Source organism: Artibeus jamaicensis, unplaced genomic scaffold (genome assembly GCF_021234435.1).
Source record: "Artibeus jamaicensis isolate MK-2021 breed Jamaican fruit bat unplaced genomic scaffold, CSHL_Jam_final contig_525, whole genome shotgun sequence".
Lineage (NCBI taxonomy): Eukaryota > Metazoa > Chordata > Mammalia > Chiroptera > Phyllostomidae > Artibeus > Artibeus jamaicensis.
The window spans coordinates 16027059-16052826 of record NW_026521874.1 but is presented as its reverse complement, the minus strand read 5'-3'; the positions used below and the strand labels follow the sequence as shown (position 1 = coordinate 16052826).

The following is a 25768-nucleotide window of genomic DNA, read 5'->3' as shown; positions in this document are numbered from 1 at the left end:
AACAAGAATTCAAAAAAATGAGGAGAGGCTTAGGAACCTCCAGGACATGTTTAAACGTTCCAACATCCGAATTATAGGAGTAGCAGAAGGGGAAGAGGAACGGTTACGAGTGGAAACCTTATCTGAACAAATAATAAAAGAGAACTTCCCCATTCTGGCAAAGGAAATAGACTTCCAGGAAATCCAGGAGGTGCAGAGAGTCCCAAAGAGGTTGGACCCAAGAAGGAACACACCAAGGCACATCATCATTATATTAGCCAAGATTAAAATGAAGAAGAGAATCCTAACAGCAGCAAGAGATAAGGGGACAGTCACCTACAAAGGAGTTCCCATCAGACTGTCAGCTGATTTCTCATGAAAACCAAAGACCTACAACCAAGATTGCTCTAGCCAGCAAAACTTTCATTTAGAATGGAAGGACAGATAAAGTGCTTCTCAGATAAGATTAAATTCAAGGAGTTCATCATCCCCAAGCCCTTATTATATGAAATGTTAAAGGGTCTTATCTAAGAAAAAGAAGATAAAAAAGATGAACAGTGAAAGGACAGCAAACTCACAGTTATTAACAACCACACCTAAAACAAAAGCAAAGTAAGAGGACAGCTAGATCAGGAGCAGAACCATAGAAATGAAGATCACGTGGAGGGTTAGCAACAGGGGAGTGGGAGAAGGAGAAGGGGGGAGAAGGTACAGAAAATAAGTATCATAGACAGTAGATAGAAAATAGATAGGGGGAGGGTAAGAATAGTATGGGAAATATAGAATCTAAAGAACTTGAGACATGTGTTCATGAACTAAAGGGGGGGAATAGTGGGGGAGGGGTGTGCAGGGTGGAGGAGAATGAAGGGGGAAATAGAACAAATGTAATGGCATAATCAATAAAATAAAAATATATATTAAAAATTTTTTAAATAAAATTTAAAAATTTTTAATTTTAGAAAAATACCTTCCACATTATCATGGAAAATCCTTTAAGTGCTGTTTACTATATGGCATGACATGACTGATCAGTGTGCCTTATTTTTAAAAATTCATGTTTAGAAAACAAATCAGGTAGACAGCTAGGCTAGGATATTTTAAATGTGTTCTGATTTACCCAAATTTAATATGAAATGTATAGGGACCCCTCAAAGGAAAGCAAACCACACTGCGATGCTTGTTTTAACATCCTAACATCCCCTCTACGGTCTGGAGCTACCAATGAAACACTTTAGCAATTCACACGAATTCCTTTAGAAGGAGCTGCCTCCCCACGACATCCAGCAGGGCACCCTCGGGAGAGACTGGAAAGGCCCGAATGCCTATCTGCTGCAGAGGGGATGGGTTCCCAGAGGACGGAGGACTATTAGTGGTCTGAACAGAAAACCAATTAGCCTGCTAGAGAGAACAAGAGCCCATACCCAAACAGGTCGGTAATGTTTAAAAGCAGCTTCACTTTCCTTGTGCCCTTGGGGGAAGAAAGTACTTACAGGTGCTCCCTAGTGGCCCAGATCTCACAGAGCCAGATATAATCAGATGCTGCTCCGTGCAGGACCAGCCCCCCCAACCCACACCCCCGCATGCCGCCCTTCTCCCAAGGCTCAGCTCACACTTAATTACCTAGGATCTAATTGAAGTCCAAAAATAGAAAATGAGGCTATAAGACCCTCTCCCCTTTTCTTCTCTTCTTTACCACCGAACCGTTAAAGAGTCTACCACCCTGAATGAGAAAGCAACCCATCTTAGCAGTCTGCCCTGGTTCAGCCTCTGTTCATACTCGGGGAAGCTTCAACACACCCGGATTGCAAAGTAGTTCACGCCGTACATCTCCAGGTCCTGAGCTATCTTCAAATATTCCATTTCAGCTTCGTCCCTGTGGGGAGAATGAAAGACATTGTCAGTGGAGCTAAGTGAGAAAACTGGAGGGCAGGTGCCCGCTCATCTGAGCACTCAAATCAAATCTGCCAGAAGACTCAAGCCAGAGCAGACACCGTAAGTCTCTTCCTAACCTCGAGCCTGTTGAATACAACGAGGTCAGGCAGAATTTCCTGTTCCCGTAGAAATAAGAAAGCAGATTCCATGCAGTGTCTCTCGGCTTCCATTCCATGATTTGCCCTTGGTCAACAGTAACACCTGCCTCGTAATTCAAGAAAATCACATGGTATGTTATCAGCTCCCCTCAAGTGGATTTGAATGTTCACATTTTATTTAAGTTGCTACTTTATTTGATTGTGTTCTTTCTTCACTTAGAAGGTTTCAGTGATGAAACAATTCTCCCTGCACGTTACTAGGAGCTACCCTTCTGATTTTCTTTCTTTGGGTGCTGTTGAAAGTTAGGGTAGGAGCTACAGTCTGTAAAACCCAAGCCAGGTCTTCTACTTGTAAGCTGTAAGTCAAATGTAAAGAAAGCTCTTGAAGTAGCAATGACTTGGAAAAAAAAACAAAACTCCCCAATGGGCACAGTATTGAAATGTTTTAAGTCAAGTCTCCCTATGACCTTGCCTTCTTCTCTCACTCTCCGATCTCAAAATGCTCTCAAACGAACTTTAAAAATTCACCCTGGGAGAATGCCAAGTGTTGGCAAGCAGGTAGAGCGACTAGAAATGATGCACACTGCAGATGTAAATTGGTACGATTACTTCGGAAAATTGTTTGACATCACGTGTAATAGCAAAAGACAGCAGACAACTCGACAGTGTAAATGTCCATCCACAGCAGAATGGAGACATAATGTGGTTTATTAATACAGTGGAAGGATACATAACAATGAAAGGGGGAAAAGCAAACAAGCTACTCCTACATGCCACAAACCCAGATCTCCAAATATGACGATGAGTAAAAGATGTGACAGCCAAAACATAGAAACTATCTGGCTGCGTTCGTATCAAGTTCAGAACAGGCATCACTGACCTAGGGAGCCTGCAATCGGGAGAGAGACTCCCTCTGGGGAAGGAGGGAGAGGGACGGGGGGCCGTGTGCTGTCCTATTGTCTACCGTTACTTGGTATTTTTGCTTTGTGATAATTCATCCATCAGTATATTATTTATGACGTGTCCACTTTTCGGGATGCATGTAATATAAAATGTTCATTTGAAACAGAGAAAAAAATATGTTAAAGGTGAATGAAAAAAGGATCAATTCCTAAAGTGATCAGGGAAATGCTGACTGAGATGTAAGATACAATTCTTTACCTTTTAGATGATAAAACTTGCATGGATAAAAACAAGCGATGGGGAACAAAGGGGGTTAGAGACACTCCCATGTATGCAGATGGGCATGTAATTGGGTGCAACCTTGGTGGAGGGCAATTTGCTGGCACCTGTCGAAGCTCAAAATGCTCATACCCTTTGACTTGGCAACTCTTCCAGAGGCTCCATGGGCCAAGCCACCTGTACCCCTCCAGAAGGACCTAAGACAGTGTGTACTGCAGAAAGACTGGGTTGCGAAAGAGAAAAACTACAGCTCTTCCCAATGCTGTCAGGAGAGGAAGGGGCGCGAAAGCTATGGGACATCTACACAATAGAATTCTTCCAGTGAAACTAAATCACCGGCGAAGACAGCAGGTCTGTACATCCTGACAGGCGCTAAGTGCCTACAAGCACTAGAAAAGGATATACACAAAACTGAGCAGCACCGGCATTACTCCCAGCTCTCTCTTTTCTTTTATAGACTTCAGCAAAGCACTTTGTTCAACAAGCATGTCCTAGTTTTATAGTTCTTAAAAAAAAAATCCCATGAAGAAATGTAAACCCAGAATGAAGCAGCCTCACCTGGCTCGGCCTCGGTGCTCTGCGTACCAGGCTGTAATTCTCTCCTCCCACATTTCTGGAGTCATTTGATACAGATTTATTACCTACCAGAAATATAGAGCAAAAAAAAAAACAAAAACCAGACATAGAGACAAAGTTTTGGTATTACTTGCCATTTTTGTAATTACGCATCATGTTGACAAAATAGCACAGCTATTTTTAAAAAGCACATGCAGGGAGATAGTCGCATGCAGAGGTGGGTGTGTAAACAAGCACCATTCCATCTGAGTCACAACTCAGAGAGCTGCACCATTATTCAGGCCTGGGTGCACCCCTTGCCCGGCAGGGGCCCCTCTTTCCCGAGCTGTGCATCCCCGAGGGAGGACCTCGGTCGGGGCCAGCCAGCTGGGCAAGGCTGTGCGTGCTGCTGCCTTCACCAGCCCGCACAGAAGCTATCAAAGGGGCAGGTAAAGTCAGGGGAAGGTGAGCAGCAGGCCTTTATTACATGTGATGGATGAGTGGAGCTATAAAATCAGAAGCAGCGAAAGGGAGGGAGGGCCTGCTCCTTTGGCTAATGAACAAGATGAACAACAGCAAGGATTAAAAACTGCAGGGCCCACTCCTCACTCATCTCCTCTCTCCAGCCCGAGCAGCTGCTAATGGCTCTGCTCCCTGGGCCATGAACGCAGGCCGCTCCACACTCCTCTGGAATCGCTGATGCCCACTCACCTTTCATGGGAAGACCCTTTGCAGGCTGTGCTAGTCCTGGTGACCCCAAACGAACCCCTTGAACCTTTGCTTTTTAATATTCTTAATGGAGATTCTGTCTGAGATTGATTACAAAATATTTATAATCATGCTCTTGCCATGTGCTCCCATTATCCCTTCAAGCCCTTTAGTTAGCTTTCTCGTAGACCACACATCTGCCTGCCTGCCCGAATTGGGAATTTGATTTCTTACCCTTTTTGGAAGCAATTCCTCTTGGGCCAAAAATCCCCGCTTGTGAACAGAGGGGTCATAGTCCCCATACTGGAAAGACAAGAAAGAAAAAGAGAGTGAGTGATTGAGATTCGAGAGACAACTGTCATTTCCAAGCGGCTGGCCTCAGTCTCAATTCCTTCCCAGCTCCAGGGAGCAATTCAATTCTGATGACAAGTCAAGATTTCAACCTTGCTAGTTTGTTATCCTTGAATGAAAATACAAAGGTGATTATGTCTATAAACAGAGTTGCGAAATCCCTGTGGGGGATGTGCTAATAAGAATGTGACATTTGTTCGGAAAGGGAGCTGTGTTTTCTAAGTGGCAAAGAAGGCAGTCCCTACCAAAACATCAGCTTTCCGAATGCGACTACAAAACACAACTGTGAAAGTTGTGATTAGCAAGGTGTGATAAGAGCCTTACCTACAAATGCTTCTAAGTGGCTGGTAATTGGAGCCAATTGCTAAGGGGGAGCTGGGAATAATGCTGGCAATATTTGTAATACCTTTCATTGAAGGCTCTGAAAAAATGCTTTAGAAAAATGTGACACCAACACTGTCATTCATGTCATACAGACAGAGAAACAAGTACAAGGGCTTTCCTAAGGGTGCAGAGCAAGCCGCTAGGAAGGCCAGGAACGGACTATGCATTTTAATGTGTTCTTCCTGGGGAATAACTGGGAGATTTATTTTTCTGATTTAAGAAAAAGAATCCTTTTCTTTCTTAGGAAACTGAAGGATGACCAGGAAATAATAAAAAAAAAAATGATGGCATTTTGAAACAGAAACCAACTATAACACAGAGAGTATCAAATCGGAGCCTGTGTCTTGTCAATCAGTATTCAGTGGCTTTTCTTTCGACCAAACCAACAAAACTCAGTATCTTAGTAGACTCTTCTATAGAGATTTATCATTTTAGCCACCAACACTGGAAAAACAAAAGACAGCTCAGGCACAAAGCTGTTGGCTCTCTGTACCACCAAATCGGGTCAGGATGAGGCCCATCTTGTCGTTCCCAAAGGTCCTCAAGCTGGACTTGTGGTATGTTTCTCGAATGAGGTCATACACCCAACAACATCCGCTCACATTCGTCTGCCACTTTCAATCGTATCTCATTCCCACACCACCCTCCTATAACAGCCCCGCAGATTAATATTTCTCATGAATCTCATAATTAAGGCAGGAGGGCACTGCCTTGTTTTTTGAGTGCTAATGAAATTAATGTGTCAAATTTAAACATTTTCAATATGCCACAGGGTTTGTGGCCCCGTCTAGGCGTGTCTCCATTTAAAAGAAGGTGAAGGAGCCTGGTGCGTCCTTATCTCTGAGAGGCCCGGGGAAGCGGTGAGTCAGCCGCTCTGAGCTTTGGTGGCGCTGTCTCAGGAGGCAGGCTGCTTAAGATTCAACCCCAACTCTTCCACTGACTAGCTGAGGCCTCAGAGAAGCAGTGTCTCCGGTTTTTCATCTATAAAATGGGGATAATAACAGTATTTATCTTCTAGCACTCTCAAATAACATAAGTACCCTAAAGTTCAAAAAATGATGGTTGACACACAGCACTCAAGACGACCTGGTGTTAACAGATAAAAATTCCAGTTGAGTCACCTCTCTGAGTGTTTGACCTCATTTGTCAAATGACAGCCTTGGTCTTAGAGAATTTTGAAGTGGGGACTGCAGAATATCCGCCTGGAGGCTGGAGTAAGCCACCCTTCCTCTAACCCTCAGCTTCCTTATCGGGAAAGCAAGGGTCATAATAGGGCCTGCCTCCTACAAGCTGCTGAGAATGAAGTACGAGAGAACCTGGGTAAGCATTTTGCATTGTGCTTGGCTCAGGGTTAATGTCTCACATTATCATTACCCTCCACGTTGTTTATAATGACACTGGTTGCCTCCTAGTTTTGAAGGGGTAGGATGCTAAAGAAAGCCCTGTTAGCTGCATTTGCAAGCTTCTCAAAGAGTGCTGATCAAGCCCTAATGCAAAAGTAAGCAGGCATGCAAAGTTAAAGTTGTAAATTCAGGTTCCAAAGGCTTGCAAGAGTAATGATCCACATTATCATACTGAGCTCCCAGCTACTCCGTGGACCCAGCAGCTTGCACCTGAGCGATTGCAGAAGCAGCGAAGGCCTCGCTGAAAGAGCTTGCTGCTGGACTAACTTCACCTGCAACATCAAAGCCACCTTGGTGTATGTGTCTGCTTTTAAATGCCTCTTTAAAAAACAAAAGAACAAGAAAATCCTTAAGTTGTGGCAGTTGGTGAATATAAGAGGAAGTCCTACCGCACCATGGCCGGAAATGGCGGTTCCTCATCCTTTTATGTACGGAAGCATTTCTGATAATATCACCAGGACTGAATTTACTGTGAAGCTAATGAAGCTGGGCTTTCAAGTCTCTGCACTGAATTTTATCCTCGTAATTTGCATTCTTGCCTTGAAAAGAACCTCGTATATTACATAAACTTCAGGCCCCACAAAACCTGGATCCAGCCCTGATACAAACCCATTGAATTTAAATTTGAGAAGGGGCCTCACCATTTTACAGGATTCTCGGAGTCAGTTCTTATGTGAAACAGAGATATTTAATACCCTTCTGGATGTTAAATACTTTCTTCTGCCTACATGTATAGAACATTACCCCAAATTCTCAGAACAGGAGTTCATGAAACAGAAAGATTTAATTAATACATACACAGCATAAATCATTAGATCCCTACCACACATCAGTCACTAAAACACAGATGGATTAAAGACTTAGGCCATAAATGAAAATCTATCAAAACACAAGAACAAAATGTGGAAGAACATGTGTATAAAAATGGTGGGTGAAGCTGTTCTAAAATAAAAGTCACTCAAAACACAGAAACAGATCGACAGTCTGACACGTAAAAAAAAGGTTAATACCCATCAGATGTGGAACTCTTATAAATCAATAAGATAAACAATAGAGTAGAAAAATGAGACGTCACAAACTCTTCACTCACAGGGGAAAGCAATACAATGGTCAGAAAATCTATGAAAAGAGGCTCAGCCCCAGTGGTAATCAAGGAAATGAAAACTTTTCTAAAAAATCTATTTTTTTTGGGGGGGTCGAATTAGCAAAAATGTAAAGGACGAATAGCATCCACGAGAATGTGAAAAATAGGCGTTCTCTCATCCCGTTCTCAGAAGTTAAATCAGGGTGCTTTCAGAGGGCGATTGGGCTGTATGTTTTCTTTTTTAGATAAAATTTACATGTATAAATTCATCATTTGAGGCACATAATTTAGTGGTTTCTAGTAAACTCAGAATGGTTGCAACTATCACCACCTAATTTCAGAACATTTCCATCCCCCCCCCCCCAGAAGCAACCGCACACCCAGGAGCAGTAACTCCCACTCTCCTCCTTCCAGCCCCCGCAGCCGCCACGAAATCCACCGTCTCTACAGGTTTGCCCATTATGGACATTTCATGGAAATGAAATCACACTATAGGCAGCCTTTTGGGTCCAGCTTCTTCCACTTAGCAGTTTTTTAATTTTAAATGTTCTTATCCTGTGACCCAGTTACGCCATTTCTTGGTTATCTACCAGAGAAATATTGTTCATAAGTTCCTATTCAAGGATGTTTGCTACATCCTTCTAAGTGACAGAAAAAAAATAATAGGAAAACCCCCCACAAATCTAAATGTCTACTGATAAAGAGATATTTAAACAATCTGGAGTCCTTCCTTTTTATGAAAAGCAGTTTAAAAAAATGAGATGGGTCGGCCTGTTTGGACAGTTTTAAGTGAAGAAGGCATGTCGTGAAGGAGTCCCTGTGGCACAGAGCCACCGAGGAGTGGGATTTGGGAACTTCCGGGGAACTCTGGGCCGTCTCCTCACCCCGCACTCTGCAGAGGTCACGCCAGTTCCCACCCAGCCCCTTCCAGCAAGTAAATGAGCTTAAACAGTGCTTCTACAGATTCAGTATCCTCGTCAATCTTATAGGTTTGGAACGTTACCTATTGTTCCTGATTTTTCGTTCTTTTGATTACTAGTGAGATTGAACATCTTTTTCTTTAGAAATATTTTTTAATTGATTTTAGAGAGAAAGAGAGTGGAGAGAGAAAAAGAGAGGGAGAGAGAGATCAATTTGTTGTTCTGCTTACTGATGCATTCATTCATTGGTTGCTTCTCATGTGTGCCCTGACCAGGATCAAAGCTGTGACCTGGGTGCATCAGAACGACGCCCTAACCAACTGAGCACCTGGCCAGGGTGGAGCATCTTTTTGTATTTACTGATCATTCTTGTTTTCTCCACACCCTTTGTGCCCATTTTTCTGCTACCTTTTTCTTATACACTTAAGACTTCTTTATATTCAGGGATATTTATTTAATTCCACTTCTGGAAACCTACCTTAAGGGGAGAAAGCTTTTGCACATTTATACCAAAAATCATATAAAAGGATTTTTAGTAAAACACTGTTTATGTAATAGGGGAAAAGTAGAAACTAAACCTGCCTGTTCCTCAGAAGGGGGCTGGATAAATACGCTAGGTTTATTCATCAGTGGTTACCATATAGTGGTTAGAGTCACTGAGCTCAGTCTATACATAAAACACAGATATACCTTTTAGTCAATGTTGAATGGGAAAAAAAAAAACATCATTCTGTAAAAGGATATGCAGAAAAGATATGCAGAGTATAGCACCCTTTAAAATATCAACTTTTACCTTCTGTTTTTTTTCTTTAAGAGGTGCGGACCTCATGGTCTCTCCCCAGGACGACCACCATTGCCTGCTAACAGGTCTCCCTGTTTTCAAACTTGTCTCTCACTCCCACGTGTCCTTCACTAAGCCAACAAAACTCTGTCTAAAATATAAACCCTTCCCTAGCTCTTTATCACCCACAGGATACAGTTAAGACCTTTTATGATCTAGCCCCTTACAGACATCTGTGGCCTCGTCTCTTGCCACTCTACATACACTGTACATACACCCAACTTCTTCATTGCCTTTGGCGCTCTCTCCTTAATTTGTACCCAAGAACACTTTTTAGGAAACAGTAAGTCTCCTCCATTCCCTTCCCCCTCTGAACACTAGGACCCTGCAGGCCAACACTGCAAGACTGAGAAACTGTGTACCATTCTCTCCCATTTTTAACAAGAACGCATCCCAAACACCAAATCGTCAATACAAAACCCAACAGGTGGACCACAACGTCGCAAGACAGTTTGCGGTTGCCACCCGACTGCACCAAAAAACCAGCCCCTACTTTTGATTCAAGTGTAACTCTAGCTCCAACCAAGAAATGTGGCTCTTGTTAACTGAACCATATGATTAATATTTGTATTTAGACTTTGAGGGTAATTGTTTCTTTATGCTTCGGAATTAACTGTGTCTATATCATTCAAACAGCTAAAACACTGTAATGAATACATTTGTGGATAATTACGTTCCATGTGTTAATGAGCTCGATTCACTTTCCCCTCCACACTTCTGAAGTTCCTTTCTGTTTCAGAAAAGGTTGTGGAAGAAAACACACTGAACATAACAGACGGAACCAGTACAATTTACTGAAAAGTCTGGACCAATGCGATTATGGCGGTGAACCTGGGATTTAGTCAACGGCAGTGCACGCCGCCCAGGGACCTCCCTCACACACTAGACAGTGAGGCATAGGCACAAAGTGCTGAGCTGGCCAATGAGACAGCAGCTTTCTCACCGGGCTCCATTCTCTGGTTCTGTTCTGCTTGAAATCCTGTCCATTGAGGCGTGGGGTACAAATTCCATTTTTTAACAAAGAATTCATCCAAAGTACTGAGACTTTAGACAAATTATATTACTCCTTTCCGAGCCTTAAATTACTCAGCTGAAAAACAGGCATAATACTTTCAAGCCTTGGCTTACTGCAAAGGCTGTATACTAAGTATCGCATGAAATATTCATGTTAAAACACTTTGTAAAACTGTAGAACACTACAGGCATGTAAGATCTTATTGCTATTATTATCAGGAATATCCTTTTAATGTTAAGCAGCAAACCTGGAAACTGGGAGCATGTTATATAATAATCCTTATTTTTCCAAATGCAGACTTGAAATCATAGATTAGCTTTATTTGTGAGCTCCTGCGAATTTACACCGGAAAAAACAGAACAGCCTCTTCCATATGAACCCCATATGCTCTCTGTGAGTCACTTTCATCTCTAAATGAGTAGGATTCAAATTAGTAGGGCTTTCCTACAGTAAAATCTGTTTAAGCAAACATCTGCTGGTTCCCAGGAAAGTTTTTTATTTATTTTTTTCCCACAGGTGGCCTTTGCATTTGCGGCCCAAAGTCCATGCAGAGAAAATGTAACCTTTGAGCTGGAAGCCCTTCCAGGAGAGGTAGTGTCCTTGAGAGCGCAGGTCTCCTCTCAGCTGGAGAGAAAGCGTGCTAAACAGGAACCCAATTCCCGGCCAGGAAGTGCTCAGATTTAATGAGAGCAACAATGACTGCTTCATCACTGTCAGGGTGATACTGATTGAAAGGACACATTTTTCCTGTTATTAATATTCTTAATCAAAGCCTAAAAGGAAGCATATGTTTTAGTTGAATCAAGGCCCACTTTCCGTATTTTTCAATTACTCATTTTGCTGGGCAGTGAAGTAGGGGAGGCACAAAATGTCATCCCAAAGCCATGAATTCTGTCTGCTTGTAGCTTTCCCCCAAGATCACCCGAAAGACCTCGGGCACATCACTGAGGGAGGATACTTGCATTAGTGTCTGTACAGTGACTGGGTCAACACTGCCCCCTCCTCAGGCCAATGGACGTTCGGCAAATATCAGACCTGTTACCAAATGACTCTGGTATTCTTCTGTCTGTCTGTCTAGTATGTACAGAATTTTGTGCCTCTCCAAATGACAGGCTAGCTATTTCCTGACTTCAATCTGAAATTGCATTAATTTTTGTAACACTACAGGGAAATGGCTTTACGGACACCTCTCACTAGGAAGAAAAATACTAACAACAGATGATCCAAAATCACAAAAGTAATCAAGGCGTCCTAATTCTGGGATTTCTCATGCTGCAGGGACAGGCAGTGAGCAGAGGGATCAAGAGAAAGTGGCATGTGACTGAAGCGGACCCCGAGGGACATCACACCCCTTGGGCTGACCCTGTGATTGGTCTCATGAAAACAAGGAGCGCAAAACCACAAGGCCATCGGCCTCCTTTCCCGCCACTCTTGTGTGGACCTCACAGTCTCTCACTGGGATGTGACGTCTCTGGGAGACACCTTTCTGCTAACCAGACAGCTCAGCTGGGCTCCAAGGGCCCAAGAGCCTGCAGTGCCTGGCCACCAGCAAGGTGGCATGTCCGTCAGGGTGGGTGAAGCGGGGCACTCTGTCTCCAGGGAGTGGTGAGGTCCCCACACAACAGGGCTGCTGGTCCTCAGAAGATGGGTTTGGAATGCAAACCTGGGCCTTTCTGAACTAAAGGCCATGTTTGGCCCAACCTGGAGATCGTTAAGTTCCTTTTTCCTGGTTATATGCACAATGAGATTACAAAAAATATATATCAAGCTATACACTTATTTGTACACACACACACATACACACACATACACACTCACAAGATTATACAGAAGTGAAACATTGACACTTGGTTCCCCCAGTTCACAAGTTCCACGACCTCTTGCTTGCTGGGGAAAGTCTCTCTGAAGCCTGGAAAATCCCAAGACACAGATGGCCAGAGTGCCCCTGCAACACATGTTAACACCCGGGAAAAATACATTTTTCTTTGCGCCTACCTTGGCCTGGACGGCGTAAGAAGCCAGGAGCACAGAAGCCTCAGGAGGGCAGTAGATCTTTTCATCTAAGATCTGCTTCTTTACCTGAAAGGGCAACAAGGCAGACACACTGTGTGCACAGAGGTGGTCTGTGCATGCTGCCCACAGCAGGTGGCTGCAGGGTGCTCATGGGGGCTGCCAGACCGGCCTGCTAATGGTTTTCTGACAAAAGGCACCATTTTTTTTTAAAATTACTGTTGCAGACAGGTTGTGAGTTCAGCCGCAGAGAGCTTACTGGTAAGATGGCCATGCGTAAAAAAACCTGTATCTGCTCTGTTCACGATCAAATGCTGACGAGGAAAAACAACCTTCCCGGTTAAAACGGGACTAACATCTGGGCTGTGACAGAAGAGAGCTGTGAACTTGACAAGTGTCAGGAGCAGCCCTGGTGGTGATCGCAGCCCGGGGCCCCCGCTGAGAACCCGCAGCACGAGAGGAAATGGAGTCTACTTTTAAGTCTTAACACGAGATAAAAGCCAGCGAGGCCACTGAGTTATGACTGCGGAAAAAAACCATCACTTTCAATATGCATGCTCTAAGGAAAAAGGAAGCAATAAAGTGTGATTGATTAAAATTTTAAGTACACGTGAGGTCCAGGAAATATAATTCTTAAAGCCATAATGCCGAATTAACATATCTTACTGCATGTAACTTCTGAGAATGGTGCAGTGTGTGACGTTCCGGACGCAGAGGCGAGAGAGCCACATGAAGTGGGGCACACCAAAATCAACACCACAGGGAAGCCACCATGGGGAAGCCACCTCGCTTCCCACAGATATCAGCAGTCACCAGATTCATAAAAGTAGGAAATTTTGCCTTGCTCAGCCATGAAAATGTCCGACATTTCAATGCAATGGAAGATGAAGCCAAAGTAATGCAAGGGATGGGCACTGCTCCCAAGAAAGCCATCCCTAAAATACTAGGACATTCTGGGGCCTTAGGCGGTCATTACATGGTTTCCTTCAAAGCAGTGTGACTTCCTAATCCCTTGTTTGTTTGTTTTTTCAAAGGGGGAAAAAATGCCACACTATAGAAAAATTGAAAGGGCTTCCCTTCAAGTGGAAAATGTTAGCGGGGAGTGTGCATGGTCTATCTGTAAAAAGTCCAGCCACTGTTAATAGAAAGAGAATGGTTTGCACATCATTGATGTAACCTGGCAGCCAAAGAGAGTGGACTGAAATGCACATGCGTGAACCATGACGACTTCACTGTACTAGTCAGTGGGGGCGGTAGACGCTGTTGAGTGAGCATGTGTACTGTGTGGCAGTCACATTCAAAATGACTGAGTGAGTACAGCAGTGTCAAATTTTGCATTAATCTTGAACATTCCTTTGCAGAAATTACTGGGGTGATTCAGAAGGCAACTGGTGACTGGCAGCTTCATCATGACAACGCACCCGCTCACGCATTACACCTCATGCAGAGTTTTTTGGTGAAACTTCGAATCACCCAGGTACCCAGCCCTCTCTACAGCCCAGATTTGGAGCGCTGCGCCTTCTGGCTTTTCCCAAAACTAAAATTGCCTTTGAAAGGGAAGAGATTTTAGACTGTCAAAGAAATTCAGGAAAAAGCTGATGGTAATTGGAAGAGCTGTGTCAGGTCCCAAGGTGCCTACTTTGATGAAGACTGAGGTGTCATTGTTCTATGTACAATGTTTCTTATATCTTGTATCTTCTTCAATAAATGTCTCTATATTATGTGGATGGATACCTTCTGAACAGACCTTTGTGTGTATGCATGTATATATGCTTTTTTTTTTTTGCAAACCTTTCTTTGGTAAAAAAAAAAAAAACTGTCTGGGGGGCCCTCAATGGTGTGGTTCAGTTGGTTGGAGTGCCATCCCATAACCGAAAGGTTGTGGGTTCGATTCCTGGTCAGGGCATATACCTATGTTGTGGGTCCAACCCCCATCCAGGTGCCTGGGGGAGGCAACCAATGAAATCTTCTCTGTCACATCAGTGTTTCTCTCTCTCCCCTCACCTCTCTCTAAAATACAATGAAAAAATGTCCTTGGGTGAGGCTAAAAAAAATTATTTGGAGGGTTTCACCACAGTTAACTTAATATTTTCTGAACACATTACTCACAGGAGGACTGTGCAACAGACCATGCATCTCTGTCTGAGAAGTCAACTAACATCCCTGCTGTAACCTTTCCCGTCCCTGAGGGGGGCACCTTGATCACACACGCAGTTCCCGCACTGATCACTGTAGTAACTAATCGTGAAAACTGGGGAAGCTCTCTGATCAAGCAGTAAAGACACAAGCAAAACCGACAAGGTTTCTGTCCTCACACTAACCCACCCCTTGCTGTGTCCTCGGATGGTCAACTAGCTGTCTTTGAACCTGTAGCTATGGGTCTCCCAATTTCTTCAATTTGGCTGAGTGATTGTGCGTGGAAGGCCCACTGTGTGCTCCATGAGTTTTGCCTTTAAGGGGCTTGTAATCCATGAGGGAGTCAGGGAGGAATAAGACAATTATTGACAAACAGCAGCACAAAGCACACTGTCTGAAGTTCTACGTGCGTGGGATCAACCAGGCGTCACCGGAATTCTGAAGTCCTGCCTTAATGAGAACAGATTTTGAACTTCTGGGAGAACTATTCTTCATAAGGCTCTCTGTAGGCTTCTTGTGCAGCCCTTGAGTACTTTCAAGTTAGTGAGAAGAAAACAGAACCTCTCTTCAAAGAGGTTTCAAATTAGGCAGCTACTTGTACCCATTCCTTTTTCTTTTTTTAAAAAAGATTTTATTTCTTTTTAGAGAGAGGGAAAAGGAGGGAGAAAGATAGGGAGAGAAACATCAATGTGAGAGAGAAACACCGATCAGTTGCCTCGCACATGCCCCCAACCCGGGACTTGGCCCGCAACCCAGGCATGTGCCCTGACAGGGGATCGAACCAGCGACCTTTCAGTTCACAGGCTGATACTCAATCCACTGGGCCACACCAGCCACGGCCTACCCATCTTTTCACCATCACACTTCTGCAATTTCATCGGACACCAATTCTCATCACTCAGATATAATTGTAGTCTAAAGATTTTTTCCATTACAGAACCAAAAGGTCTAACTTTCTGGGGATGGAATATTTTCACAGTGTGAAGTTTTTCTGGTCAACTCCAATGGGTTTGTCCAGGTCACCTCTGCAACCAGGGCCGAGTGAGGTTTCCCATCATGGAGGGGATAGGACAGACTAGTGTACCTGCAAGAAGAATAAATGTTGCGTGATTTCCTGGACCAGCTCCTCCTCAGCGTTCTCAGGATAAAATTTGGCCAGGAAGTGGAAGGTGACCGGCTCTTCCTTCGAAACATCGTGATCCAAAACCTGCAGAATCACAGAGCAAAAGACAAACAAGCCGTGTGGGCACCTCTTTCTCCCACGCCCTTGTCAAAGAAACTTTCTCAGGGAGCGTACAAATATTTTTTCCCCTCTACATTCATCACATTTCCCAAAGGCTGTGTGATTCTTCAGTTTGAAGCTCTCACAAAGCCATCTATAACAAGAGGTAATACTCACTTCAAATGGCATTTCTGTACTAAGTTCATTAATCTCCCCAAGGGGCGAGTGGAGCTAAGATTTAGGCACAAATGTTCTCAAGGCCACGGAGAGAGTTAAAAATCAGAAATTTATGACTCAAAGGTCTTGGGCATTACCCTTTATGGCAGGCTGAATGTTTTTAAATTTTTTTTTGAACTCATGGATTATGTCTTTATTCTCTGTTTTTCGGCTGCCAACCCCCAACCTTTAAGTCCATACTGGAATGGAGCTTAGGATGATGAACTAAATCTTTGGGACATCAGTTACACATTAACTGAGCAACAGAAGTGAAACGTGTCCATCGTGGCAACCCTTTGTTTTCAGGAACCTCTGGAGATGCCCCACAAAATACTTGAGCACAATCGGTAAACCACACTGCCTTTAATCTTCCAGCAATTTCACCCACCCACCGAAACGCCTGAACCATCTGCTCTGCAGAATTAATTTCCCTTCAGGCCATGAGCACGCCACGTGACAGGCTCCATTCACACGTGTCAGAGTTTATTTCCTTCGAGCAGCGGGCGTTGCGGCTCCTGATGCCCCCGGTCCAATATCCATTCGGCCGGCACTCAGTGTATGATTTAAAAATTGACTTTGCTGAGAATCACAAAGAGACACAGAAAGTTCTGCTGCTTTTGAGAGCTCACTTTCCATGCCCCTGCCCACATTTTAATTGGTGGTGCCCAGGAGATTCGAAATCACCCTGACCTAGGGCGACCTTGCTAACATCGGCACAGGGGACACTTTGATCTCCAGGGTCCAGAATTAGCGTGTGAAATTCATCATCAGCAGGAATTCTAACATGTAGATTCAGATTAGTGCGTGAATGAACACTTGAATTTAAAGTCAAACTGATAAAACACAGGCGGCTTTTCTTGTTTATCGTGCCACAAAATAGGTAATAAACTCAAGGGGGCAGTTGCAGGGGATTCCATTGGGGGCAAGAATTAGACACTGATTCCTTTGAGAGCAGGTATCTTTCAAGAGTTACTGACAAAAGCATAGGGCCATTCTCACCCATCTTCATGGTCAGGTGGGCAGTTAAGCAGGTAAGTATGTCTTTGTACGCATGTATGAACCCACGGAGAGGGCAGTTTCCCTAGTCAGTATTCCTCTCTAAGCCACACTAGAACTGCTGGGAGCCCGCACTTGTCCAGGCCTCAGAAGCCCCAGAAAATCATGGGGTCTAGAAGAACAGTCTTCCTTCCCCACAGCGACCTGAGCACTCTGTATTCCTTAGATCGCGTTGATGATTAAATTGAGTTGGGCCGTGGTGTTTCTCAAAAAAGCTTTTAAAATTTCATAAAGCACATGAGCCCCAAGAACATCTTTCAAAGACATATGTTATAAACATACATATATAATTTTTATTCATAAAGCCTGCCCAGTGGCTCAATAAATTGAGCAGCATAAAGCCAGAAGCAATCAGCCTGGTGACCGTGAGTAAAGTGCCCAGGGATCGCAACAGTTTGATCTCGGTTTGTTCTGCTTGCCCAGAGAGTCTGTGAGCAGTAGAGGGCCTGGGGCATCTCGAGGACCTGCTTTCTGCAGGACTTGCCCCCTTTCTCTGCCCTCTATCCGTCATGCCCCATGATGAACAAATACCCCGAGCCCGTGCTCAGGACAGGACCAGAGCACACACCAGCCCCACTGGTGTCCTCCGGTTCCAGCCCAACCTTCTTGTCCATCTTGAGCCAGGCCACGGTGTCCTTGATGGTGTACTGCAGTCCAAAGAACCAGGTCTCCCGAAGCCCCAGGGTCCGGCACACCAGATCAAATAGGTCCTTCCCTTTCCACTTCATCTGCAATACAACACACCACAGGGGGAAGCAGAGTGAGCAAAAGCCATAGTCCACTCACACAAAACCTCTTCTCTGCACTCTCCGCTCTCGGGTTCCAAAGCGTGGCGATGACGCTGAGATGGCCGAGGAGCGGAGAATTCCTGCATCATTTTCAAGCTTCCTACGCACAACCACGAGTGAGAAAATACCAATTAGAGTTTAATGGCTTAATCACTGCAAAGCGTACACAGTACTTCCCCTGGACAGTTCCTTATAGACCTTAATATCCCCAAAGCTAATTTAGGGAAGTTGGTGAATAAGCATCCCCATTTAGGAGAGTCTGGTCTCTTGAGTTAACCCAGGGAGGTGGCTAGCTTCTAGGGACATTCATTTCCTTGAGATTTAGTCATTGATTTTTCTTTTTCTTTTTTTTTAAATATATTCTTTTTTTAAAAATTTTTTTCAATATTATTATTTATTTATCTTTAGAGGGGAAGGGGGGGAAGGAGAGAGGGAGAGAAACATCAATGTATGGTTGCCTTTTGTGCCTCCCCTGCTGGGAACTGGCCTGTAGGGAACTGGCCTGCAACCCAGGCATGTGCCCTGACTGGGAATCGAACCGCGATTGTGTGGTTCGCAGGCCCGCGCTCAATCCACTGAGCTACACCAGCCAGGTGGTCATTGATTTTTCAAAAAATCATAACCCTGCCCTTTCATAAAAGGTTAGTAGTATTGTGTGTGTGTGTGTGTGTGTGTGTGTTTAAAGGCTGCTTTTACTTGAAGTTTTCTGTTTTGCTTTGTTTTTTTTTTTTAAGCAACATAGGAAAGGAAGTTGTAACCAAAGTCATAAATCATGGAGAAAAAAAAATAGAGAACAGTCAGTCCAATCAAAGTTCTCTCCCATCACAATGAATAACTGAGGCCAAAGTGGAGGCACCTTGCCCATAGTCACACAGAGCAATTTCAGACTCTCAGTGCCTGAGCCAGGGGATGAATAGACTCCAATATACTGTACTGTGCTTATCCTATAGCCTCACTTTCAAAAGGACCTGAAGCAATGGCTGCTAAATCCTTTCCTCAGCTATTCAATCTTGTAGCTGGAAAAGCAAGTTCACTATCTTCACAGGGGAAGAAAATGCCCATCGGTTTAGTAAATGTTGCCACCTTGTGGCTTTCAAGTTAAATCACCCAAGATGTTCCCATACTACCCCTTAGCTGTGCTCACCCCCTACCCCTAAGGGGCCCCCAAGCACCAGGTGGACATTCAAATGTACACCCGGTACAGGAGCGTATGAGACACATCACAGTGTCGATGGTCATAGTAAGAACAATCTCGAGATTCAATTACAATGTCACCAGATGCCAGAAGAGCAAGCCCACTGAACTTGTCTCCCATAATTAGCGCACCAGTCCTTCTGCCCTCACTGAAAATCTCCACCCAGTTTCCAGCATACTGAAGATGCATGATGAAAAGAAAGGGGGGGGATGAAAAATCAGGGTTTAGAGACTTGGTATAAAAGCAAAAAGGAAAAAGTAAGTTAGGCCTCTAGTATCTGATTGGCTCTTGCTGAAACCCACTTCTACAGAGGATTTTTCCGGCCGGTCTTCTGGTTTTAATACATGTGAATGAACCGTACGTTCTCTATGAGGTGCTTGACAGCAGAGCCCACCCCTCTTCCGCGCTTGCGGTCGAAGTCAGAGAGCCCGGTAGCAGCCTGCATGGGAAGACACCAAAACCGCAGCAGCTGAGTGGCGGAGATACGTTTGGGCTTTTGTCCTTCACCAGGGCCATGTCTCCTACCTGTCCCTTCTCACTATGCTCCTGTCCCCTCTCTGGGACTTTAGTGAGGCCCCTGGAACACTACAAAGGTTGAAGTTTTTAGAAGTTATGCTGTGTAGAATAAATTGACAAGTTTTATTTTTAAAAAAGATGATCTCCTTCCCCTTGGGTGAGGTTTGGTAATGCTCGTTGGCACCCCCAGTTCCCAGCCTGACAGTAGGACAAAGGGTTTTTTAATTCACAGCGGGTTTAAATTCCTACAGGCAGACTCCACGGAAGAAATGTTGTTTTGGAAAACAAGAACCTTCAGGATGACGATTATTCTCTTGTCTCTGTTTTAAGGCAGTACATAGTACGTAAATTATAAATGACTACCTTGCTACAAGATAACGTAACGCTAAAGAACAGACATTAACTTGGAGAAGTTAAGCACTCAAGGGCCCAAAAGATCAAGGTAACAATTCCGAATCCTCCATACTGCACGGCCCTGGCCAGGCCGGGCTTTGGCACGCAGGGGCCCCGTCTGTAAACGGGCCGTGCGGGGCATCTAAAGGGAAGCTGCAAAAACAAGGACGCGTGAATTTCCTGACTTGGGAGTTAAATTCTCAAACATAATATCATATTAATGCAGTTTCCTTGTGTTCCTTTCTACTTCTTTGTTTTTAAAATGCAAAACTCTCTCTGTTGAATGCAGAGGCAATGTCTTTGTTCCCATGGAGCTGACAATAAAGTGAGGAGAGGGGGGGAAATGCTCGCTCTGGTTCAAAATGCCCTACTTAGATTTTTAACTTTGACTCTAAGAACTGGAGAATGTCAGAGCTAGAAATCAGCTTACCCACTGGGTCTCCCCACTGGAGACCCATCCTTTCTGTGAAAATAAGGAAACTGAGCCACAGATCCCTTGGCAGCCTCCTAAAGCAGACGCTGACCTTTTCCATGGTGACCCAGGGTGGGCAACCCTTACATCCCTGGTTGCCTTTTTTCCTGCTCCGTGGGGTCCTCGCCACTACGACTCCCCAGCCACCTTCTCCAGTAAGTAACCAGTATCTTACCACTCTTCTCCCTCCCTGAAATAAAATCCATTCTCAGAGGAGCCCAGTGCTGCTCCTTTGTAACTCACTGTGTGTTAATGCCTCGGCTGCCTCTCACTTACTCTTTCAGAAAGCATTACAAGGCACATCCCATACGCTGAGCAAGGTTAGACACTAAGGATGCCAAATGGTGGAAGCATGGTCCATGCAGGAGACTCACGCAAAGACTCAGGTCAGAGAAGGCTTTAGTGAATGAGTGAAAGGTGAAAGAGAAAAGGAAATGTGTCTTTCAGAAAGATAATAATACCTATAGGGACCTGCACGTCATCTGGTAGAGCTGAAACAGACGGCCTGAACTCAGGAGGGGTGGGGTGGAAAGCAGGGCACGACGTGGGGCCAGGTGGCTGCCCAAGGAGCCTTTGGAGACTTTCGGGCAGAGGAGTGATGGGATCGGATCCGATTCTGGGATGTGCGCTGATGGCAGGGTGGAGGACGAGTTGGAGGAAAGCAGCCTAGAATCAATAAGGACAGAAAGGAGGCCAACTCCTGCCTTGACAAAAGGCAGTGAGTGGGAGGCAGAGAAGACAGCCTGCGGAATGGGAAGAAGGCAGTCACAGGACTGGTGCCCGAATGCCAGCAGGGACCCAAGGAGAAAGAATCAAGGACACCTGTGTTTCTGGCTTGGGCACCAGGTGGTTCCTTTAAGGGAGAGAGAGAACCGCAGGAGAAGCAGCAAGTTTCAAGGGGAACAGATGAGCAATTAAATTTAAGACAAGATACGTTAAGGTGCCTGAGGAGACCAGGTAAAATGTCCTAAATACATTTGATTTAAAGCCTTAGCTAAAATAAAATGTTCAATCTTTAAGTAATTAAAATTTTTCTTGTAGGTTAAATCCAAGCACCAACATGTTGTTTACTGATCTGAGGATGTACTTTCCAAAAATACCCTCCCCAGAAAGCATGAGGCTTGCTGAGTGGTCCTAATTTGGGTTTCTAGTTCTTAACACATAAGAACCATCGGTCACAGTTGCTCCACGTGGTTCTCAGGACACCCTGTGAAGGGAGGTCTCGGGTTGTGAGTGGGGCTGCCTGGGTGGCAGCCAGCTCACCAGAACGTGGCCACGCTCGTCTTCAGAGTTTCGTCAGTGAGCCACCGTACTGTGCAGATGCTAGGGAGCAATCTGAACATCCGAACGTCTCGCTCCATGGTGGGCGCCTCAGGACAGAGCAGCATCCGTCGTGTCTCCATTCCCCTCAGCGCCTGGCCGAGTGTGGACATAAAACACATGGCCAGCAGTGGCTGTCCCTCGGAAGACTTGCCTGCTTCAAAAACCCAAGGCTCAGAAACTTAAAGCAAAATGAACCTCCCACCATCCACTCCTTCAACGAGTATCTGGTGAACACCCAATCTGTGCAAGCAACAGCCGAGATACAGCGGACAGACAGGGAACAAAAGAGAGCGCCTCTACCCTCACAGAACAGGTCTAGGGCATGGACCAGTCAGGAATGAATATTCGCCTCCTTAACCCCACGTGAAAATCCACTCCAGGTGAGGTTTTCAGTGCTACTACCCTTGTCAGCGCCCCAAAGGGACACAGAGGCTGCCGGGATGCCTGATAAGGAACCCTCTAACTTGGCATCTAAACGGACTCTCATAGTGGGGAAGGAGGAGTGAGCGAGGAAGTATGTTCCAGGCAGTGGGAACAGCATATGCAAAGGTCTAGAGACAACAAAAGCTTAGATGATCCTTGTAGGAAGGGAAAGTATTGTAGTTCGGTTTGACTGGAGAACATCGATTGCTGTGCTTCCAAAAGGACCTAAAGAACATCTAAAAGCAACTCTTTATAAACTACCTCCTCTGCCTCTCTCATGGGAGCCAGAGAACACAGAGAGTTATCTGAGTGACGGTTTTCTCCTGTGTCCCAAAGATGGATTACAACAAGTACCATTCTAAATTACAGGAAAGAAGTTAAATCATTACATAAGACGGATGCCTCGGGACAGGAGGGCTTGATTCTCTCCAGGAACAAGTCTGAAGAGCACAGATAGGTTATGTAACATCGACAGGAATCTCAGCTCTGTCACTCTGTGACCTTGGGCAAGTTATTGCACTTTCTTATACTTCCCAGAGGGAATAATAAACAGAACCTGCCTTAGCAGACTGATCAAAGGATTAAGTACATTAATACAATTTAAAATGCTGAGACAGTACCCTACGCATAGTAAATACTCAATAAAAGGTAGTTATTATTCATTCTAACCCCGCCTCCACTCCTTATAGTCTCAAGTGGCACTGTTTAAAGCCCCTGGTCCTATTTCACTCCATGGGTGATGGATGACAGATCAGAAAGGGCACCATCAATTCTCGTTGAACTAACCATGCTATCACTCATTTGACAAACATTTATTGAGCACCCACTACATCCTAGTCATTGTGCTCGGCACGAGAGATAAATGATGAATTCAGGACAAGACACCGTCCCCATCCATGTCTGACAGGGAAGACAGGTAATGGATAACAGAAATGCAACCTGGCAAATGCAACCAGAACAGGGTGCTCTGAGAACACAGCTCAAGCCCAGGGGGTGAGGGGCTTCGCTGAGGAGACGCTGTCTGAGCAGGGTCTTGAAAGCCAAGCAATACTTGGTCCTCTGGTGACACAGGGGCTGAGAACAGGAGGTCACGCCTGCCGCAGGGAACAGCACGTCTGCCACTTGGGTCCAAGCTGTTGCAAAGTGGAGGAATGTTCTCTGCACTTTCCTGGTATCTGACAGGCGGCATAATTATCCTGTCTGCAGTACTGAATGTTCAATGCAGCACAAAGTATGCAGCTTCAGCCCAATGCATGTGACAGCCCTCCACGGTGGATTAGGGACCACATTGTTCAGTCACTCATTCCGAGGGCCATGCATCCCCTAACAATACCTGCCACATCGCTAAGAAGCCATGACCACTTTGTTTTCTTATTAAAATATTTCCTTTTCTGACACCTGATTGCACAAGAAACCTTTTGGGCTTTGCATGTATACAAGCTAAAGACCATTTCGTTGGTCAAAGGGTTTGTCGTTTTTCCTGAACAGATTGCCAAAAAAAAAATAGAACAGCTCCTGGTTTTGGTTAAACGTTCATTCAAAGCCAGGATTTGACCATCTCTTTCCACCTGGCCACGGTGCTCAAACTGCCCCACATGTACCGCTACGACAGTTCCTTGTCTCATTTCAGCCTAGTGAAGATGAGGGAAGCTAAGAGGCAGATGCTCACTTTGCAGAGAGAAAAAGAGACATGGAGGGAGTGAGTAAGGAGATTTGCAGGGAGAAGAAAGGCAAGAAGGAGCACAAATCTGGACTCCATGGCAGGTGAGCTCCCACTCTGCAGCCTTTGTCCTCAAGATGCCCTTCAAGCACAGGGGCTAATGGTGGTGAGTCTGGAAGTAGGAAGCTCCGTGCTTCGTGGCTGTGCTCTCTATTACTTTAACAGTCTGCAGTGCTATTTCACAGATACATACTTATGCCTGTATCAAAGATAGATGTGTATGAACTTTATAAACAGGACTAAGTGCTGTCAGCTTGTTATTTTTTTTCTTGCGGCTAAATTTATGAGCTATACCCAGAGTGAAGTGCTTGTAATTTATCAACCTAGAACGTTTTAAGTAAATAACACTAAGCACTTACCTTCCGCAGCAGCGACGTAGCTGGAATGCAGCACTTTCATACTATAGGAGGCTACTGGCACTGATAACCTGCAGGGCTGCTTGGGGTCTATTAACCGGGGAAGCACTATGAATAACACCCACGACCATCATCTTATAACTGGCCAGGTTTAGACTCGCAACCCTTAAAAAACCTGCCTTTTTTTTTTTTTTTTTTTTTGCGTTTGCAGCCTTCACGCTGCATCTCTCCCGCTGCATCCTTTGGGCCACACAGCCACTGAGTGGATGGAGAAAGAGAACCAAATTTGGCTGCCATGCATGGAACACTTAAGAATTAGAACTCATGGAGAAACTTTGGCTTTAGAGAGAAGACTCAAAGCTGGAAAAAGCTACCGGAGAAGCGAGTCTGTTTCACAGAGGTCTGGGGGACAAGACCGTCAGCTGTGCAGGGAATGCGTTTGACGGGCCGTCTGCTCCAGCGGGGTGAAGGAGAACTGACAAAGCCAGCCTTCACTTATCAGGGTTTCTCCTAATTAGCTCCCAACTGCCCTAGCATTTGCCACAAAAGTCGTCAAAAGGTTAGCTCCCTTATAGAGAGAGCAGCCGAAGGAACTGCACTTCCCCAGGCTCAGGACATGAAACATGTGTTTACCGTCAGTTCAGAAATGGGAAATGGAGGAGGACTGGGATTTCCCCCCTCAATCTTTTTTTTTTTTTTAAAGATTTTATTTATTTATCTTTAGAGGGGAAGGGAAGGAGGGAGAGAAATGTCAGTGTATGGTTGCCTCTGGTGCGTCCCCTGCTGGAAACTGGCCTGCAACTCAGTCATGTGCCCTGACTGGGAATTGAACCATGATTCTCTGGTTCGCAGGCCTCTGCTCATTCCACTGAGCTACACCAGCCAGGACCCCCTCTCAATCTTTATCCCTAACTGACTTTGGCCGGTCATGGCTGGCCTAAAAGAACTGATTTCCTGTAGAAGACTTGAGAATTTAAGATGCTAATGTACCAGAGACAAGCCTAAATACAAGTTTTATTTGTCTGTTTTGAAAAAAAAGACGCCAAATACCTTGATTTACAAGATAAACACAATGGAAAGAGTTACCAAAAAAAAAAAAATGGTTTTCCTGTACAGTAAATGAATAATGAGTTCCATTAAAATATTACTCCACCCAGACTGGCCAGGTTTAGACTCGCAACCCTTTAGGCTGCGAGTCTAAACCCTTTAGGTTTAGGCTGAGTTGGGTGTCATCCTGCAGACAGGAGGGTCGCAGGTTCAGTTCCCGGTCTGGACACATGACTGGGTTGAGGGCCTGCAAGAGGCAACCAATCAGTGTTTCTCTCACACATTGATGTCTTTCTCTCTCTCTTTCTCCTTCCCTTCCCCCTCTCTAAAAATAGATGAATAAAATATTTTTAAAACTCTATTTTTATTTTTACTGTTTTAAATATTTTATTTATTTCTTTTTCAGAGATAGAGAAAAAGGGAAGGAGAAAGAGTGGGAGAGA

General features: G+C 44.7%; 1 protein-coding gene across 5 annotated transcripts in view; it reads right to left on the bottom strand.

The window, feature by feature from the left end:
* The window catches only part of NF2 (NF2, moesin-ezrin-radixin like (MERLIN) tumor suppressor), a 70047-nt gene that overhangs the window by 26688 nt on the left and 17591 nt on the right, over positions 1 to 25768 (bottom strand). For 4 of the 5 annotated variants that reach the window (XM_037153277.2, XM_037153276.2, XM_037153275.2 and 1 more), the window contains exons 2-7: positions 17695 to 17820; positions 15683 to 15805; positions 12448 to 12531; positions 4689 to 4757; positions 3750 to 3832; positions 1777 to 1852 (exon numbers count right to left, since the gene is read on the bottom strand). In XM_037153277.2, coding sequence (XP_037009172.1) covers positions 1777 to 1852; positions 3750 to 3832; positions 4689 to 4757; positions 12448 to 12531; positions 15683 to 15805; positions 17695 to 17820 — 561 coding nt within the window. The remainder of the gene's footprint in view (positions 1 to 1776; positions 1853 to 3749; positions 3833 to 4688; positions 4758 to 12447; positions 12532 to 15682; positions 15806 to 17694; positions 17821 to 25768) is intronic. The other variant, XM_037153278.2, reaches the window with a different exon arrangement.